This window comes from Stegostoma tigrinum, chromosome 7 (assembly GCF_030684315.1).
Source record: "Stegostoma tigrinum isolate sSteTig4 chromosome 7, sSteTig4.hap1, whole genome shotgun sequence".
Lineage (NCBI taxonomy): Eukaryota > Metazoa > Chordata > Chondrichthyes > Orectolobiformes > Stegostomatidae > Stegostoma > Stegostoma tigrinum.
Genome location: NC_081360.1, coordinates 52,877,177 through 52,898,520, shown reverse-complemented (window position 1 = coordinate 52,898,520; position 21,344 = coordinate 52,877,177). Strand labels below are relative to the sequence as shown.

The 21,344-nt window shown below is 41.9% G+C and overlaps 1 protein-coding gene across 1 annotated transcript in view; it reads left to right on the top strand.

Annotated features, from left to right (window-relative positions):
* The window catches only part of kalrna (kalirin RhoGEF kinase a), a 693,809-nt gene that overhangs the window by 373,732 nt on the left and 298,733 nt on the right, over positions 1–21,344 (top strand). The window contains exons 12-13 of the mRNA XM_059647272.1: positions 17,295–17,464; positions 20,259–20,433. Of these exons, the coding sequence (XP_059503255.1) occupies positions 17,295–17,464; positions 20,259–20,433 (345 nt within the window). The remainder of the gene's footprint in view (positions 1–17,294; positions 17,465–20,258; positions 20,434–21,344) is intronic.

The window sequence follows — 21,344 nt, the reverse complement described above, 5'->3', positions numbered from 1 at the left end:
CCTTTTGGATTTGTCTCTTGTCACCAGTGAGCCAACCTTGGTGATGATGAAAGGGAGGGAACATGCAAGGAACTAGGGACCTCTGCAGAATGTAAACATTATGACAACTCCCTGGATGATGTGCGCACACTTACAGGAATTGTTACTGATGGTCAGAAAGGAAATAGGCATTGAGGGAGTGAAGTCCCTTCCTGTCCAGGAATCCCACTGGATGATGCCATGGAGCTCTGAGTGCCACATGCACATAATAAATGGCCCTTTGTACCTGAGAGAACACAATCCAACTGCAAATCCCATGGCTCAGACAGTTTAGCACTCTATAATCCCTGAGCCCAACAAACTGCATTGCTTTCCTGCAAAGAAAAGCAGTGAGCTCACAAATATATGTGTGGACTAGGACTGGGAGATGCCATACGTGTTCCCAGTTGAAGTTTGAAAAGAACCAATGGCTAGTAAGTTCAATGCTTGTGTGAACTTCAACAACACAGGCATGGCATTGTGTCCCAGCTTGCCCAACTGTGATCTGCCTGCAGGAGATGACAGAAGTAAATCTCCTGTGCTAACTGTCATCATCTGGAGGCAGGCGGAATGCCTTCTGTCGCGCCAGCCTGTACAAACTGGTTAATGGAGCTGAAGAGCCAGGATCTCCTTTTCTCGTACTGCTCGCTCACCTACAGCTGCTGTCCAATCAGCCTCAAGTTTCTGATTTGCTATCATCGCCATTTTCTTCTTCAACTTCTCCTTCTCTGTCTTCTCAATTTCATTCAATGAATTCTAAGACAACTTCTGGATTCATAGAACAATAGAAAATAGGAGCAAAAGGAGATTATTCAGCCCATCCAGCTCAGTCTGCCATTCAATATGATCATGACTGATCTTCTATCTCAATGCTATATTCCTGTTCTCTCCTCATACCCAATGACTCCTTTTACCTTCTAGAAATCTCTCTATTCCTTTCTTGAATATATTCAGTGACCTGGTTCCTGCAACCATCTCTGTGGTACTGGTTTACCACCCCGAATAGAGACATGACCCTCATCCGTGTCCAAAATTGTTTCCCGTTTACCTTGAGATGGTGACCCCTTGTTCTGACACACCTCCTCTCCCCAGCAGCCAAGGGGAACATCTTTCATGCTTCGAGTTTGATCAGTCCTGTCTGAATTGTATGGGTTTCAATGAGATCACCCCTCATTCTTTAAAATTCCATTGAATACAGGCCAAGTCAACCTCTCCTCAAAAATTCAGTAGTTCCAACACCCATCGTGGAATTACTGATCCATGAAGACAGAGCACGAATGAGGTGTATATTTACATTCAGTGTCTTGACATTGAGAATATTTGCAGAATAATTTGGTATAAGATGATGCAGGCGAACCTTGAACTGCTATTCTTCACCCTCTACCCCCTACATTTTGTGCATTCTTGCTCACATCCCTCATAGTGAATATTTCTTCTGTTCAGTTATGGCATCTCCACATTGCCCAAAGGTCAGTTAAGAGTCAACGACATTGTTGTCAGTCTGGAGTTACATGAAAGCCAAGCCATGTAAAGACTGCAATTTTCCTTCCCTAAAGGGCATTCGTGAACCAGATTGATCGATACGATAATCAACAGTTATTATGTGGTCGTCATTGGACTAACTTTTTAATTCCAGATTTTTATTTAACTCAAATTTCACCATCTACCACAATAAGATTTGAACCCCTAACCTCAGAACCTTCACCTGGGAATTTTTGTATTATTAGGCCAATGAAATTGCGGCTGCTCCACTGCCTCCAGGTTTACTGAAATCAGCCAATGTGACAGCCTCGCTTGGACAGGCTGGTGTGACCATTGAGCCGAGTATACCCCTGACATTGTAATTACTTAAGGACAAGATGGCAGACTGCATATGAGCTGACTGAATGATTGATTGATTTATTGTCACGTGTACCCAGAGTACAGTGAAAAGCTTTGTTTAGTGAACATACAGAGGGTCCAGCCCTAATACGGAAGATGTTTACACAAATAGACAGATTTTTGCTGAGGGATCCAAGTTATGGGGGATGTTTTTGCTCACCAATGGCTAGAGGACATTGTCAACCCTGCCAGGTACATGGATTGTATATGCTTTTTGTTAGATATGTTTCCTGTATTTGTTTTACGTAAAGCTCCATGGCAGGCACAGAAGATTCTGACTGTGCATCCAAACTTCATCTGAGTAAGCTATTAGCTGTTTTATGATCTTACATTTTGATATTGTTAAATCGTAAGGTACTATGAGTCATAGAAGGCATTATCTGAACACAAGGGTAAAAGCTCCAAGCTTGCTGAAATTACATATCTCCTACTTTCTACATTTTAGATTTTAATTCTCAAATCTACAAGCTACATACTAACACTTAGTAGAGTATTCTGAAACAAATGAACCATAAACTAGCTATTCACAAGTATTAATATAGTAATACATACTGATAGTGTGTACAAGACTGCAATCATATAACAAACTCTAACTACTTACAGAAATAAACTTCCAGCATTTTATAACACAGTGCTGAGGTTTATACACTTCAGTTAATTTTATAACAGCCACGGTTTTATTTTCATTAGACTTTTGAGAAATGACACAGATTTTGTGCTGTCAGCAGTCGCTGTGGTGACCAAATATTATGGATGACATTTATGTTGAAAGATTGATGGATTTGTATGTCACTAAAAATAGTTTTCATTTTCGAGTGTGAAAATGGAAGTTAATCTGTAACATTTAAAGCACAGAACAACCACATTTTGCTGCATCAATAGATTGCATCAGGCGAAGATAGTGAACTGCACTTCGCTGATAATTTTTAAAAGTAATTTGGGTTCAATTTTTAACTGAGATTGTGGCCTCAGTGCTATTGAATAGCTGAAAACCGTTTTTTAAATTGTTGTTTCTAAAGGTCACATTTTCTGTCAGTATATATTTTCAAGTTGCACTGTAGGTACCTGTGTATAATAAATTTAAACATTCAAATTTACTCCCACGTTTAAGATCTACAGCCAAATGATTTTTTTTCAACAGAAGAACAAATTTTCTCCTTTTACCGGAAAGTGGCATTGCTGCAGACAGAGCTAAGAAGAAGTTAATTTATGAGCTACGTTCTAAACAAAATGACAATGGACACTCATTGTTATGTCCTGAGATACCAGATAAACCACATACACCACTTTGTGGGTACAAAGTATTGAAAGGAGTAGCCTCGAAATTCTGACTAACTTGAGTTCTTAATAAACGCGTGGTGTGCTGGTAAATTAAATGACTATGTTGCTTATTGGATGCAAGGAGCAAAAGTAGCTAAATGTTGCTTCTGTTAATGTGTCCCATACGTGATAGGAAACACGCTGCATAAATTCCATAGGAATGAGAACCCTGCGGCATGTCAAAATAAAAAGTACAATCAGACAGAACCTGTGGAACTAGGTTTTCAGCACTGACCCTCAGTCAAGGAGAATGGAATTACTATGATTTACTATGAATTAGAACCCTAAAAATACCAATAACTCAGAGAATCAAGTAATTGCTCAGATGAGAAGGAATAGATCAGATTAAAAAGTAAGACTGCAGCCATTTGGCAAAAGTGAATGAACATGCCAGGAATCCCAAATGTTTTGCTCTTTCCCAGGTATTAAGGTTTGGACTTGATGAATTCAGTCAATGAAATCCTGCAAAGGGAAAAGGAAGAAGCTATTCATCGGTTATCTAACCTGCTTGACATTAGCTGAGATTTGTCGTGAGGTGTATGTGCGAGAAAGCTCATTTATGTCCTTCAGGCATCTGTTCCAAAACACTAAGGATGGGATCTTCTAGGCACCTGAAAAGCGTGGGCTATGGCAAGCAGTGTTCCCTGTCAGCCATGCCATCACTAAATCAGATAGCCCAGCAGAGGGCTGTGCAGATGCTGATTAGTGGTCAGGGTGAAGATTTGCATCAGCATAGTCACCATTTCCAAATAGTGGTGTCACTAATAGTGCTATTTTTAGCTTCTAATCTGTAAGGGTATAGTACATGAATCTGTAAAGAAGGGCCACAGATAGCTTGATTTGATTTAATCTGGTATTAAGTACTCTCCAAGGTTTAATTTAAAGAGGTAAACCATGGCAGGAGACTTCAAAGTCTTGTTTTGCCTCTCTTGCTCCATGTGGCAGGCCGGAGACAGTTCCAGCCGCCCCTGCAACCACAGCCCCCACCCCCGGGGTCAGCATGTGTGCAGGAAGTGACTCCAGTTACAGCTCCTGGAAGCTCGAGTTTCTGAGCTGGAGTAGCAGCTGGGAACATTGTGGAGCATCCACAAGGCAGAGAGCATCGTGGATAGCACATACAGGGGAGGGGGGTGGTCACTCCACAGGCTGAGAATCTGCAGGAAGGAAGGGAATGGGATGACCACCAGACAGAGCGAGACAGATAGGCAGGAAGTGCAGGAATCTCCTCCAGCCATTCCCCTGTTTTGGTTATTTTTAGGGGAAATGCCGTCTCAGGGGAAAGCAGTAGCAGCCAAACTCATTGCACCACAGTTGGCTCTGCTGCAGAGGGGAGGAGTAAAATGTATGTCAGAGCAATAGTTGTAGGGGACTCAATTGTAAGGGGAAATAGACAGGCATTTCTGTGGCTGCAAATGAGACTCCAGGATGGTATCAGAGATAATGGGAACTGCAGATGCTGGAGATTCCAAGATAATAAAATGTGAGGCTGGATGAACACAGCAGGCCAAGCAGCATCTCGGGAGCACAAAAGCTGACGTTTCGGGCCTAGACCCTTCATCAGAGCCTCTGATGAAGGGTCTAGGCCCGAAACGTCAGCTTTTGTGCTCCTGAGATGCTGCTTGGCCTGCTGTGTTCATCCAGCCTCACATTTTATTATCTCCAGGATGGTATGTTGCCTCCCTGGGGCTAGGGTCAAGGATGTCTCGGAGCTGGTAGAGGACATTCTGGAGGGGGAGGGTGAACAGCCATTGGTCGTGATACACATTGATACATGTAACATAGGTTTAAAAAAAAGGGCTGAGGTCTGAAAATCAGAATACAGGGAGCTAGGAAGAAAGTTAAGAAAATGGACCTCAAAGGTAGTGATCCCAGGATTGCTTCCAGTGCTGCATGCTAGTCAGAGCAGAAATGACAGGATATAGTAGATGAATTTGTAGCTGAAAAGATGGTATCGGGGAAGAAACTCCTGGGGCATTGGGAATGGTTCTGGGGGAGGTGGGACCTGTACATACTGGACCTGGGCAGGACTGGGACTGATGTCCTAGGGGAAGTGTTTGCTAGAGCAGTTGGGGAGGGTTTAAACTAATATGCCAGGGGGATGGGAGCCTATATAAAGAGTCAGAGAAGGAGGGAGCAAGGACAAAAACCAGAGCTAGAAAAGGGAATAAGAAAAGTGGTGGGCAGAGAAACCAAGGACAAAATTCAAACAGGGCTATTGAAAAAAACAATGTTAAAACGACAAACTTCAAGCCTTTCTGCCTTAATGCGTATTTGCACTAAAGTGGATGAACGAATCGTGCAGACAGATGTAAATAGGTACAATATAATTGGGATTACAGAGATATGGCTGCAGGGTGACCAGGGATTGGAACTGAATGTCCTGGGGTATTTAGTATTTAGATAGGACAGGCAAAAAGGAAAAGGTGGTAGAGTGGCATTGCTTGTTAAAGAGAGAATTAACACAATAGTGAGAAAGGATATTAGCTTTGACAACATGGACTCTGAATGGATGGAGTTGAGAAATACCAAGGGGCAAAAAAACGTTTTTAGGTGTCATCTATAGACCCCCAAACTGCAGTTTTGATGTTGAGAATGGCATTAAATAGGAAATTAGAGATGCACGTGATACGGAAACATCAGTTATCATGGGTGATTTCAATCTGCGTTTAGATTGGGAAAATCAAATTAGCCACAATGTCACAGAGAAGGAATTCCTGGAGTGTTTACGGGATGGTCTTCTTGACCAATATGTGGAGGAACCAACTAGAGTGTAGGTCATCTTAGACTGGTTTCTGTGTAACGAGAAGGGATTCATTGCTAATCTAGCTGTTCAAGACCCCTTGGGGATGAGCAACCCTATCATGATACAATTTTTTTTCAAGAATGAGAGTGAAATCTCTGATTTGGAGACTAGGATGCTGAATCTTAATAAACGAAACAATGAAGATAAGAGGAGTGACTTGGCCTTGATAGATTGAAGACAATTGCTCAAAGGGATGACGGTGGATAGGCAATGCCAACCATTCAAGGGACATATGAGAGACTGCAACAATTGTTTATTCCTATCTGGCAAAAAAGTAAAATTGGTAAGAGCTCCAATCCTGGTCTTACAAAGAAAATTAGAGATAGTAGCCAATCCAAGGAAGAAGCATACAGATTGTCCAAGAATAATAATATGTCTCAGGTTTGGGAACAGTTTAGAATTCAGCGAAGGTGGACCAAGGGATTGATTAAGAAAGGGAAAATACAGCATGAAAGTATGCTTGCAGGGAACATAAAGACTGACAGTAAGAGCTTCTGTAGGAATGTGAAGAGAAATAGATGGGTGAAGACAAATGTAGGTTCCCTACAGACAGAAATGGGGGATTGTATAATAGAGGACAAAGAATTGGCTGAGCAACTGATTATGTACTTTCGTTCTGTCTTCACAAAAGAAGATACAAATCGGATATCAGAAATGCTGGAGGATGCAAGATTTAGTGAGAGGGAAGAATTGAGGGATATCAATATTAGTAGAGAAATGGCGTGAGGAAAATTGATGGGATTGAATGCAGATAAATCCCCCTGGTCTGATCATCTATATCCTTAAGGCTTCGAGGAAGTGGCTCTAGAAATAGTAGATGCATTGGTGGTCATCTCCCAGGATTCTATAGACTCTCGGAACATTCCCTGCAAATTGGAGGGTAACTAGTGTCACTCCAATTTTCAAAAAGGGAGGTAGAGACAAAACAGGGAAGTATAGACTAATAAGCCTAACATTGGTATTGGGGAAAATTCTCGAATCCATTATCAAGGACTTTATAGTGGAGCATTTAGAAAGTAGTGGCAAGATCAGACAGAGTCAGCGTGGATTTATGAAGGTGAATTCATCCTTGACAAATCTGTTGGAATTTTATGAAAATCTTACTAGTAGAGTTGAAAGGCGGAGCCAGACAATGTGATACATTGGGCTTTCAGAAAGCATTTGACGAAGTCCCGCATAGGAGATTATTGCACAAGATTAAAGCGCATGGGACTGGGGCATGACTATTGAAGTAGATAGAAAACTTTGGTTGGCAGAAAGAAAACAAAGATTAGGAATTAATGGGTCCTTTTTATATTGGCAGGCAGTAACTAACGGGGTGCCACAGGGATCGTGTTTGAGCATCAGCTATTCACAATATCCACTAATGATTTGAATGAAGGAACAAAATGTAATATCACCAGGTTTTGCAGATGAATACCAAATTAGGTGGGAGATGAACTGTGATGAGGATGCAGAGAGCCTTCAACATGATCTGGACAGGTTGGCTGAGTGGGTAAATCAATGGCAAATGCAGCATAATTTGGATAAATGTGAGGTTATTCACTTTGGAAGCAAAAACAAGAAGGCAGATTACTACCTGAAAGGCTGTAAATTGAGAGAGGGGAGTGAACAGTGGGAACTGGGTATCCTTGTGCACCAGTTGCTGAAGGTAAGCATGCAGGTGCAGCAGGTGGTAAAGAAGACAAATGGTATGTTGGCCTTCATTGCAAGAGATTTTGATTACAGGAGCAGGGATGTGTTGTTGCAGTTATTACAGGGCCTTGGTGAGGCCACACCTAGGATAGTGTGTGCAGTTTTGGTCTCCTTTTCTGAGGAAGAGTGTTCTTGCTATCGAGTGCGGGAAGGTTTATCACGCTGATTCTAGTCATGGCGGGAGATATGAGGAGAGATTGACTAGGTTAGGATTGTTTTCTTTAGAGTTAAGATGAATGAGGGAGGACCTCATAGAGACCTATACATTTCTAACAAGACTATACAAGGTAGATATTCCGGATAGTGGGTGTGTTCAGAACCAGGGGTCACAGTCTTAGAATTCGGGGTGGACGATTTAGGACAGCAATGAGGAGACATTTCTTCACCCAATGAGCCTGTGGAATTCATTGCTACAGGAAGTAGTTGATGCAAAAACATTGAATGTATTCAAGAGGTGACTAGATATAGCACTTGGGGCTAATGGGATCAAAGGTTATTGGGAGAAAGCTGGATTAGGCGGTTGAGTTGGACGATCAATCATGATCGTGAAGAATGGTGGAACAGGCTGTCGGGGCTGAATGGCCTCCTCTTGCTCCTATCTTCTATGTTTTTAAAATGGAACTTCTTCACCTTAAAAATCAAAGAGAGTGCAAATACCTGCCATAATTAAAACTGGGATGATGCCGGATGATGCCAGATATTCAATGACTAAAAACACAGCTGCACTAGAAAATCTGAAATAAAAACAATGAGTCTTGCAAATAATCAGTGGGCTGATGGAATCTAAAAGAGGAAGATCAATGTTTCAGATGTCATCCTTCGTCAGGTATTTGTGGTTATTGTAACTATAAGTCCACAAAACATAATGGGAAATTAATTGTGTCTTGGAATAAACTTCACAGTTATTTGATCATGCTGTATTTATAGTGAAGACTGCTTTTCTCAAACCATTCTTTGTTAGTGTTTAGTTTAAGACATGACTGATTTATTATTGTTACATCACTCAATTGCTGACTGCTTTGTTTGTTCATGTTAGTGGAAGAGATTACCCAGGAGTTGGCTTTGATAACCCAAAGATAACTGCTGAATACCACAGCAATCTGCCAGCTAATGCCCTATCATTTTACTGCTCCTGCTTTTGTTATCAGGGTGATTGAAGGAATTTGCTGCAATGCAGAGCAATCGAATGTCACAAAAGAAAAAGAAAATAAAATTTAAGTTTTCTAACAGGTGATAAATGACTCCTTTTAAAATAATGACATAATCCATTTTTCAATTGCATTTGAATTGAATCAGCCAAAACAAATTTTCTTCAACAAAAAAGGTGATCATTGTCAGGGTGTTCATGCTTCACAAAGGCATGTGTCATTAGATTTGGTGCAGCTTGCCATCTTGATCTGTAAGAATTTTGAACAATAAGTTTGGAAGATTAAATCTGAGGCTATCTCCATTTCAGTTTTCCTGCTTTTTGGGAAGTTCCAACTTTCACCTGTGGTTCTGTGTGAACAAGGGTGAGGTAATCCGTGTAAAGATATGGAGTAAACTTACATTGCCTTCTGAAATACTTCCTACGAATTGATCAAGAAGAGCATTTGATCATGAAGAGCTATTGATGAAGTACTCTATGAGCAATTATAAGTCTGATCAATTTCACTCTTCAGCACTGGTGAATATTTTGCAAAAATGAAGTACAGATTACAAGGAACAAAATATATAATCATTGGCATGTGATTGGAATAAAGACATGTTCAATGTCAGAAGGGTTAACCTTACCTTATTTTAGTAAAGTATAATTTTTGTTGAGTTATGTAGAGGATTTCTCTTTGCAAAACTCACCTCTATAGCAAGATACTATACCCCATGGTGCACTGCTTTTATGACACTAACCTGATTCTCCCGCTCACTGTAGCTGGAAGTGCATGTTACTGTTGGGATTCCTGACACTAGTGCCATCCTGAAATGGCTGTTGTGCACCTAGTCAGTCTCTGTCAGTCTGGATCTCCCCTTGATGGTTCATGATATTTGTTCAAATATGGCAAACAGGTGTGAAATTGGCACCTCACTTTTTAGAGAGTGATCTAGAGGTCCTGCTAGATTGGATGTTGTGGAGGAACGAAGCCTTTTTCTCACAGGAACTGATAGAGGAAGCTACAACACCAGAGCCAGTCAGCCAGGTTTGAGGTGCTACCCAGGCCGGTGCAGTCTCAGCCATCTTTTATTTATTATTCATTAACAGGATGAGGGTGTCTCTGACCAGGCAGCATTTATTGCCCATCCCTAATTGCCCAGAGGGAAGTTCAGAGTCAGTCACATTGCTGCAGGTCTGGAGTCACTTGTAGGCCAGACCAGATAAGGATGGCACTTTCCTTCCCTAAAGGACATCAGTGAACCAGATGGGTCTTTTCCCGACAGTCTACAATGGACTCACGGTCATCATTAGATTCTTGATTCTATATTTTATGGAATTCAAATTCCACCATCTTCCATGGCAGGATTTGAACCCAGGTCCCCAGAATGTTATCTGGGTCTCTGGATTAACAGCTCAGCAATAATACCACTAGGCCATCACTTCCCCCTAAAGGAATACTCAGTAACGTAGGAAGAAGGTCAATGACTTTCTCAGTTTCACCAGGGTAAGTACTGCCTTTTTACATTACTTAACACTCACTCTATCTCTGCTACTGCACCTCCCTCCCACTGTGCTCCACCACTCTCACTAATGCCTACAATATCTTCCTTCATCCCTTTTACCTACCCAGTTCCCTCACACCACTAACCCTTTATGGTCTCTGTATTGCCAACTCACTCACTCAGGACATCTAAGCACTGTTCCCCTTTCTGAACTAGCACTAACAGCTGTGCTGCCTTCTTTTTGTGTTGTTTAATCCCTCCTTTTGTCTCGTGAGAAAACGGCCCCCACAAGGGCAGAAAGAGCGATGACAAGTTGTGAGTTGGCAGTCATTCAGCTATTGGTCTCTCTAAGGAGAGGATCCTAATCTTGATCTTCCCAAATAGCTGAAGAAGCCTGCCAAGCCCTTTGACTTGCTATCAGAAGCTTCCCTTGATTCACTGTGCTGGGACCTGTTGACTGAGGAGCATTTCCCTTGTCTTGACTGAGGACAGATCCCTATAGATTTTGAGACATGACCATTTGCTTGAAGCACATGCAGTGTGTTTACTGTGTAGGCAGTTGGCACATGGTGCTGGTGTGAGATTGATGTAGCATGGTGCCATACAGTAACATGTCCACCCTCTTGACTGCTGTCTATTCTACTGCAAACATTACTAGCTGCTGGGCTTTATATTTGTGCCTGTTGGTTCTGGCTAAGGGGGAAAAATGCAAAAAAAGCAAGGCAAGATGAGGAAAGATAGGAACCCTGTGATCATCCGGTTAGGTGTTAACTGAATGAGCGTTCAGAAAGCAAGCACCTCTGAGATGCAGCCTGGTCTAATTCATGATATTGTGCCCAGAGAGCAAGGTTTCCTTGTAGGTGTACTGCAATGAGAGGGGCCAGTGAGCTCCAGAGTGAAGCATTTAAGTGTAGAAGTGTCTTTTAAGTGCATTGGAAATGTGCCATGATGATGTGGAGGGTTTGTCATGTGCAGATGTGGGGTGCACCCTGACGTGTTGGTTCTGAGTTTTCAGGTTGGCAGCCCAGAGGCTTAAGTGGTAAGATGGAGTCACCAGGTAATTACCCTGACTTCCATGGTGGAAATTCTCAGCATTTAGCTTCTATCCAGCAGTTAGTACAATGGGAGCCTGCAAATTAATGAGTAGGGACAGTAAAGGCAAATAAGAAAGGCACTCTTTCAGTAATCATGGTGACTTCAATATGCAGCTGGCTTGGGAATATCAGCTTGTTAACAGATCCCAAGAAAAGGAGTTTGTGGAATGTCAATGAGATGGTTTTTCAGAGCAGCTTATGGTAGACCCCGTTGGGGAACAGCCAATTCTGGATTTAGTGATGTGGAATAAGACAGACGTAAATAGCGAGCTTAAAGTGAAGGAACCTGTAGGCAGCAGTGATCATAATATGATAGAATTAGCCCTGCAGTTTGACAGGGAGAAGCTGGAATCAGATGTAACAGTATTACAATTGAGTAGATGTAAATACAAAAACATGAGGAAGGAGCTGGCCAGAGCTGATTGGAAGGTGTGCCCAGCAAGAATGATGGTAGAGCATCAATGGCAGGAGTTTCTGGGGTTAATCGGGAAGCACAGCAGAAATTCATGCCAAGGAAGATACATGCCAAGGGGAGGATTAGGTAACTATGGCTGACATGGGAGGTCAGGGACAGCATAAAAGCAAAACATAAAGCATACAGGTGTGATGAAGATGAGTGGAAAGTCTTTAAAAACCAGCAGAGGACAACTTAACATAAAAGGGAGAAGATGAAATATGAGGGTAAGCTAGCTAGTGAAACAAAACAGGGTTCTAAGAATATTTTAGAGATGTATAAAAGATAAGACATTGGACCGCTGGACAATGAGGTTGGAGAAGTAATAATGGAGAACAAAGAAATGGCTGAGGAACTGAATTGGTATTTTGCATCAGTCTTCATGTTGGAAGACACCAGTAGCTCACCAGAACTTCAAGAGAGTCAGATGGCAGAGGTGAATGTACTGGCTGTTATTAAGGAGAAAGTGCGAGAAAAGCTGATTGGTCTGAAAGTGGATGTACTTCTGAGGCTCTATAAGGCTCTGGTCAGGCCACATTTGGAGTAGTATGTGCAGTTTTGGGCCCCATTTCACTGCAAAGATGTACTGGCCCTGAACCAGGCTCAGAGGAGGTTCATGAGAATGGTCCTAGGAATGAAAAGCTTAACATATGAGGAATGTTTGAGGACTCTGGGTCTCTAATCGATGGAATTTAGAAGGATGAGGAAGGGATCTAATTGAAACTTACAGAATACTGAATGGCCTGGACAGAGTGGATGTTTCCATTGGTCGGAGAGAGTAGGACCCGAGGGCACAGACTTAGAGTAAAGGAAAGTTTTTTTTTAGAACAGAGATAAAGAGAAACGTCTTTAGTCAGAGAGTGGTGAATCTAAGGAACTCACTGCCACAGAAGGCTGTGGAGGCCAGGTCATTGAGTACATTTAAGACTGAGGTAGATAGGTTCTTGATTGTCAAGGGGATCAAGGGTTATGAGCAAAAAAGCAGAAGAATGGGGTTGAGAAACTTATCAGCCACGATTGAATGGCAGAGCAGACTCAATGGGCTGAATGACCTAACTTCTGCTCCTATGTCTTATAGTCTTATGGTCTTAAATCACCCAGACCAGATGGACTACACCCCAGGATCTGAAGGAGATAGCTGAGGAGATTGATGGTGATCTTTCAGAATCACAGGATTCAGGGAGGCTCCCAAAGGACTGGAAAATGGCTAATGTAACCTGCCTGTTTCAGAAGGGAAGGGAGCCAGTTAGCTTGACCTTGGTCATTGGTAAGATTTTCAAGGCCATTAGTAAGGATGATGTTTCAGAGTATTTGGAAATACACTGGTAATGGGCTGAGTCAGCTCGGCTTCACCAAGGGGATACTTTGAATTGTTTGAAGAGGTATAGAGCAAGTTAGACAAAGGAGAGTCAGTGGACATGATTTACTTGGATTCCAGAAAACCTTTGACAAAGGTGTTGCAATGAAATGTAAACGGCTAAGAACTGGCATGGATAGAAATTCAGTTGTTAATTTTGAGCAGCCAGTTGACAAAGGATGATAACAATGCCATCTAGTAACCAAAACATGCAATTACATCATGACCAGTGGTAGTTAATATCGAGGAATTGGATGAGAAATGCTGAAATAGGAATTTGTCATAGGAAAAATCAGAATGGAAATGTGACCAGAAATGATGACAGCAGGAAATTTGTAAGCAGAAAGTATACGCTGTATTTAGGATTTGCTGTGCTGAAGTATTTTTAGCCAGCTTTTATTCCTGTTGACTCAACTTTGATATTAATATAGAAAACAAAAGTTGTTAGAGAAACTCAGCAGGTCTGTCACATTTGTAGAAAGAAAACAGAGTTAATGTTTCAGGTCCAGTGACCCTTCTTCATCTACAGATGTTGCCAGAGCTTCCGAGTCTCTCCAGCAATTTCTGTTTTTATTTCAGATTTCCAGCATCTCAAGTTTTCTACTTTATCTTGGATATTACACTTTCTCTATAAGGAAGGATTATAAAAAAGTTGCTTATTAGCAAAATTTTTCTTCCATTTGTGATTTAATTTCCATTCAATGTATTGTATTTGTATTAGCAATTGCAATCAATGTTATTCTTGTTGTCATTGCTTTGCAGATCTAGTTAAATGTTGGGGATTTACCATAATTTTGCTTTATATATGCCTTACTCAAGGAAGCAATGTTACCCTTTGAGCCCTCTCCACCATTCAGTATGATCATGGCTAATCATCCAACTCAGTACCCTGTTCCCACTTTCTACCCATGTGCATTGATCCATTTAGTCCTAAGAAGTATCAGCAAACAGGGTTAAGGAAAATTCCAAAGCCTTTTATTCATACATAAGGAGCAAGAGGGTAACAAGAGATAGGGTTGGCCCACTCAAGGACAAAGGAGGGAAGTTATGTGAGGGGTCAGAGAAAATGAGTGAGATTTTTAATGAGTACTTTGCGTGGGTATTCACCGAGGAGAAGGACATGACGGATATTGAGGTTAGGGATAGATGTTTGATTACTCTAGGTCAAGTTGGCATAAGGAAGGGGGAAGTGTTGGGTATTCTAAAAGGCATTAGCATGGACGAGACCCCAGATCTGGATGGGATCTATCCCAGGTAACTGGGGGAAGCGAGAGAGGAAATAGCTGGGGCCTTAACAGATATCTTTGCAGTATCCTTGAGCACAGGTGAGGTCCTGGAGGACTGGAGAATTGCTGACGTCATCCCCTTGTTTAAGAAGGGTAGCAAGGATAATCCAGGTAGTTATAGACCAGTGAGCCTGACATCAGTGGTTGGGAAGCTGCTGGAGGAGATATTGAGGGATAGGATCTGTTTACATTTGGAAGAAAATGGGCTTATTAGTGATAGGCGGCATGGTTTTGTGCAGGGAAAGTCATGTCTTACCAACTTGATAGGATTCTTTGAGGAAGTGACAGAGTTGATAGATGAAGGAAGATCTGTAGGTATCATATATGTGGACTTCTCAAAGGCATTTGATAAGGTTCTCCATGGTAGGCTGATGGAAAAAGTAAAGTCGCATGGAGCCCAGGGTATACTAGCTAGATGGATAGAGAACTGGCTGGGCCACAGGAGACAGAGAGTTATAGTGGAAGGGAGTTTCTCAAAATGGAGAACAGTGACCAGTGGTCTTCCACTGGAATCTGTGTTGGGACCACTGTTGTTTGGAGGAAGGTAGAGGTGGCCTGATTAGCAAGTTTGACAGTAAGATTGGTAGAGCAGAAAATAGTGAAGGGGACCGTTGGAGATGCAGCAGAACATAAATAGATTGAAGAGTTGGGCGGAGAAATGGCAGATGGAGTTCAATCCAGGCAAATGCGAGGTAATGCGTTTTGGAAGATCCAATTCAAGAGCAAACCATAGGGTAAATGGAAAAGCCCTGGGGAAAGTTGGTGCACAGAGAGATTTGGGTGTTCAGGTCCATTGTACCCTGAAGGTGACAACGCAGGTCGATAGAGTGGTCAAGAAGGCATATGGCATGCTTTCATTCATCGGACAGGGTATTGAGTACAAGAGTTGGCAGATCATGTTACGGTTGTATAGGACTTTGGTTCAATGCATTTGGAATACTGCATGCAGTTCTGGTCGCCACATTACCAAAAGGATGTGGATGCTTTGGGGAGGGGCGGAGGAGGTTCACCAGGTTGTTGCCTGTTATGGAGGGTGCTAGATACGAAGAGAGGTTGAGTAGATGAGGATTATTTATGTTAGAAAAACGGACGTTGAGGGGGGATCTGATTGACATCTACAAAACCATGAGAAGTATAGACAGGGTGGATAGCAAGAAGCTTCTTCCAAGAGTGGGGGATTCAGTCACTAGGGGTCATGATTTTAAGGTGAGAGGGGATAAGTTTAAGGGAGATATACGCAGAAAATTCTTTATGCAAAGAGTGGTACGTGCCTGGAATGCATTGCCAGTGGAGGTGGCAGAGGTGGGCACAATAGCATCATTTAAGATGTATCTAGACAGGGAGCAGAGGGATACAGCTCCTTGGAAAGTAGGCGACAGGTTTAGAAGGAGGATGAGGATCAGCGCAGGCATGGAGGGCCGAAGTGCCTGTTCCTGTGCTGTAATTTTCTTTGTTTTTTGTTCTTTGTTATCTCTAAAGCCAACTTGAAAACAATTTAGCCTCAACAAATTCTTGTGGCGGGCATTTCCACAGAATCACCACACTCTCGGTCTGAAGAAATCATCTCAGTCCTAGGTAGCCAATCAAGTATTCTTAAACTGGTGTGTCTTACCAAGGCATTGTACAACTGCAGCAAGCCATTCCTGCTCCTGTTCTCGAATCCTCCCACTATGAAGGCCAACATGCTATTTGTCTTCGTCACAGCCTGCGACACCTGCATGGTTATTTCTAGCCACTGGTGTACAAGGATACTCAAGTCTCATCATTCCTCTACCTTTCTCAATTTATCATTAATCAGATAATGATCTTCCTTCCTCCATTTTCTACCAAAATGATAGCCTTACACATCATACTTCATTTGTCCCATGTTTACCCACTCCCTCAACTTGTCCTAATCACACTGAATATCTTTAAATCCTCCTCACAGTTCACCCTCCCACCCAGCTTTGTGAAAACTGCAGACTTGGAGATATCACATTCAGTTCTGTCATCCAAACTGTTCATGTATTGTCAAGAGCTGGGCCCAAGCCTGATCCCTGCAGTACCCCACGAGCCACTTGCTGCCCCTCAAAACAAGACCTCTTTATTCCTGAAGCTCTGTAGAAGGGTCACTGGACCCAAAATGTTAACTGTGATTCCCAGCAGTTTCTGTTTCTGTTTTTGCTTCTGATTTCCAGCATCCATAGTTCTTTCAGTTTCCCGTTTATTCCCTCTGTTGCTTACAGTTTGCCACCAATTCATGTCAGCACACGACCACAAATCCCATGCACTTTGATTTTTTTGTGCTATTCTCTTAATTTGCATTTATTCCAAACTTACGAGCAGTAGATTGTTTTATAAACAGAAGCACAAATGAATGATAGGGTTACAGTTTGTGTGTAAGAGCTCAGAGTTTTATCAGGTGCTGTTGGTTCATTTGCAAAGATTAATATTGCTTTACAGTGACATCATTTAAGACACTGCTTCATTCGACAAGGCTTCAGAAAAAGTTGGTGGTCTTTCTTCACAATTGTATTTGTGTCTGAAGTGATGCATTACACTTTGGAGCTTTCAAAATAAATCGTGTCAATTGTGGTAAAAGCAGGATAAACTGTAAGAATGATTGCTTCAGTGGGCAATTGAAGTGGTAGATGGTCTTCAAGAAATATTTTAAGGTCTTGGATATACCTACTAAGGAATACATAGTCATATGGGATATAACAAGAGAGGCTGCTATCTTAATTGCTACGTAATTCTAGTTTTTCACCTCTTACAGCTGTGGGCATGGATGGAAGAGCTCCAAAAGGAGCTGCTGGAAGATGTTTGTGCTGACTCGGTGGATGCAGTACAGGAACTTATCAAACAGTTTCAACAGCAACAAACGGCAACACTTGAGGCAACTTTAAATGTCATAAAGGAAGGGGAGGACCTAATTCAACAACTCAGGTGAGTATAGCAGATTACAGATAAATATCAACAGAAATTAAATATGTTCATTATTCTGAGCAATGTTTCGGGTATAGCCAGCAATGCAACAAACTGCCTTTACAGTAAGCTTAATCATCCATAAGAAATCAATCTGAAATTGTATTGTAAGCATGTATTATTTGTAGAAGTATTTAGTTTATAACAGAGTTCATTTTTTAGTACATAAGAACATAAGAACTAGAAACAGGAGTGGGCCATCTGGCCCCTCGAGCCTGCACCCCATTTAATAAGATCATGGCTGATCTTTTTGAGACTCAGCTCCACTTACCCACCCACTAACCATAGCCCTTAATCCCTCTACTGTTCAAAAATTTATCTACCGTTGCCTTAAAAACATTCAGCAAGGTAGTTTCAACTACTTCACTGGGCAGGGAATTCCACAGATTCACAACCCTTTGGGTGAAGAAGTTCCTCCTGACCTCAGTCCTACGTCTGCTTCCCTTTATTTTGAGGCAATGCCCTCTAGTCCTAGTTTCACCTGCTAGCGGAAACAACCTCCCTGCCTCCACCTTATCGAGTCCCTTCATAATCTTATATGTTTCTACAATATCTCCCCTCATTCTTCTGTATTCCAATGAGTTTGATTCCAGCCTACTCGGTCTGTCCTCATAATCCAACCCTCTCACCTCTGGAATCAACCGAGTGAATCTCCTCAGCACCCTCTCCAGTGCTGGCATATCCCTTCTCAAGTAAGAAGAGCAAAACTGCACACAGTACTCTATGTGTGGCCTCACAGCTGCAGCATAGCCTCCCTGTTCTTAAACTCCATCCCTCGAGCAATGACAGACAAAATTCCATTTGCCGTTTTAATTATCTGCTGCACCTACAATCCCACCTTCAGCGATTCATGCACAAGGACACCCAAGTCCCTCCGCACAACACCGTACTGCAATTTTTTTACCATTTAAAGCATAGTCAATTTTGCTGTTATTCCTACCAAAATGGATGACCTCACACTTATCAACATTGGACTCAATCTGCCAGACCTTTGCCCACTCACTTAGACCATCTATATACCCCTGCAGACTTTCAGTGTCTTCTTCACACTTTGCTCTACCACTCACCTTAGTGTCACCTGCAATTTTTGACACACCACATTCAGTCCCCGATTCCAAATCATCTATGTAAATTGTAAACAATTGCAGTCCCAACACTGATCCCTGAGGCACACCACTAGCCACTGGCTGCCAACCAGAGAAACACCCATTTACCCCTACTCTTTGCTTTCTACTAGCCAACCATTCCTCTATCCATGCCAATACATTCCCTGTAATACCGTGCAACTTTATCTTATGTGGCAGTCTCCAGTGTGGCACCTTGTCAAATGCCTTCTGGAAATCCAGATACACCACATCCGCAGGTTCCCCATTGTCCACCATGCAAGTAATGTCCTCAAAGAATTCCACCAAATTAATGAAGCATGACCTCCCTTTCATGAACCCATGCTGGGTGTTCCCAATGGGAGAATTTGTATCCAGATGCCTTGCTATTTCTTCCTTAATGATAGATTCAAGCATTTTCCCCACTACCGAAGTTAAGCTAACTGGCCTATAGTTACCTGCTTTTAGTCTACTTCCTTTTTTAAACAGTGGTGTCACATTGGCTGTTTTCCAATCTGTGGGAAACACCCCAGAGTCCAATGAATTTTGGTAAATAATTACTAGCGCATTTGCTATTTCCCCCATCGCCTCTTTTAGTACCCTCAGATGCATTTCATCAGGGCCAGGAGACTTGTCTACCTTTAGCCCCATTAGCTTACCCAGCACTGCCTCCTTAGTGATAATGATAGTTTCTAGGTGCTCACCTGATTTCACCTTGTTGCCATCAGTTTTTGGCATGTTACTTTTGTCTTCCGCTGTGAAGACCGATACGAAATAACTGTTTAATGCCTTGGCCAATTCCTCATTCCCAGTTATTTATTGGCCTTCTCATCCTCTAAAGGACCAATGTTCACCTTGCCACTCTTTTACAATTTACATCTTTATAGAAACTTTAGCTGCCTGTTTTTATATTCTGAGCTAGTTTGCTCTCATAGTCTAACTTACTTTTCTTTATAACTGTTTTTGTGGCTTTCTGTTGGCCTTTAAAGATTTCCCAATCTACTCATTTCCCACTAATCTTTGCTTTTTTGTATTTTCTTTTAATCTGATACTTTCCTTTATTTCCTTAGACATCCATGGTTGACTATTTCCTTTCCTACAGCTCTTCCTTATCACTGGAATATACTTCTGCTGACCACAGTGAAAAATTGTTTTGAAAGTCCTCCACTGTTCCTCAATTGACCCACCGTAAAGTTTTTGCTCCCATTTTACCTTAGCTACGCCTCCCTCATCCCATCATAGTCTGCTTTGTTTAGGCACAGGACATTGGTACTGGATTCAACCCTCTCATGCTCCATCACACACAAGCATTGGCAATCTTTTTGTATCTGTAAATTTGTTTAGAGAAAAGTTAAACATTTTCCTTAACAGCTTGCGCCTTTTGAAAGAAATCAGTGTGGATTAATGTACTTGTCTTTGTTAGTTTTTTGAGGTCAAATGTCAGATCATGCAAAAAAGTATGTTCTTTGTTCGAACTTTTTTCAAGTACAGTGTTGCTTTTTTCTGGTTATCATGCTGAATGAACATTGAGTGCACCTTCATCAATCCTTTTCAATTTTGTATATTTCAACAGTTGAGTGCCATTGAAAATTTGCAGCCACAGCTTTCTGTTAAACGCATAGCTTTAATGTTAATCTGTTGGTTTGCTGCAGGGACTCTGCAATTTCCAACAATAAAACCCCACATAATAGCTCCATCAGCCACATTGAAAGTGTACTCCAGCAGCTCGATGACGCCCAGGGACAGATGGAAGAGCTTTTCCACGAGCGAAAAATCAAGTTAGATATCTTCTTGCAGCTTAGGATTTTTGAACAGTATACAATTGAGGTAAGTCTATGATTCACATAGCAAGATTTACCTTTAGCAAGCAGATGGAGTACTTCCCTAGGGAGCTATGACTATCCCATCAGATCTTCAATACGGCTTAGCTGCTAACATATTAATTGTAGGGAAAGATGCGGGTGGGGTGCAGGTAGTAGAGTTGGAATGAAGGTGAATAAAAAGTGAGAATGTGTGGAAAAGGAATTTTTGAGCAGAAAATAGCATGAAATTTTGATTTTCCTTTTGTGAGTAAGCATCTCTTGTTGCTGTAGAACTAGAATTGCCCTGTATCATCATATCTAGTGTCATATCTCCTGTCATAAGTTTGATAATATGACATAGAAGTGCTGCTATATTTAAGGTGGAAACATTGGATGGAAATCTTTACGGGCGGCACAGTGGTTAGCACTGCAGCCTCACAGCACCAGGGGCCCAGGTTCGATTCCAGCCTCAGGTAACTGTCTGTGCAGAATTTGCACATTCTCCCTGTGTCCGTGTGGGTTCTCTCTGGGTGCTCTGGTTTCCTCCCACAATCCAAAGATGTGCAGGCTAGGTGAATCGGCCGTGCTAAATTGCCTGTAGTGTTCAGGGGTTTGTGGGTTATAGGGGGATGGGTCTGGGTGGGATGCTCCAAGGGGTGGTGTGGACTTGTTGGACCAAAGGGCCTGTTTCCACACTGTAGGGAATCTAATATTTAAATTCCTCTAAGCACACCAGTCAATTCTTGCCTTTGATTTACAGCAAATTACACAATGTTGGATAAGTTACTTGTCAAGTGAAATTTACAATATATTAGGAAAGACAGAGATCAGTGAAAATAGTGATTAGTGTTTTATAGTAGTGACAAGTAGTAATTTCTGTTGAAAAGGTTAGAATTTATGTGGAATGCAACCTCTCTTTCTCAATACAGTAGAAAT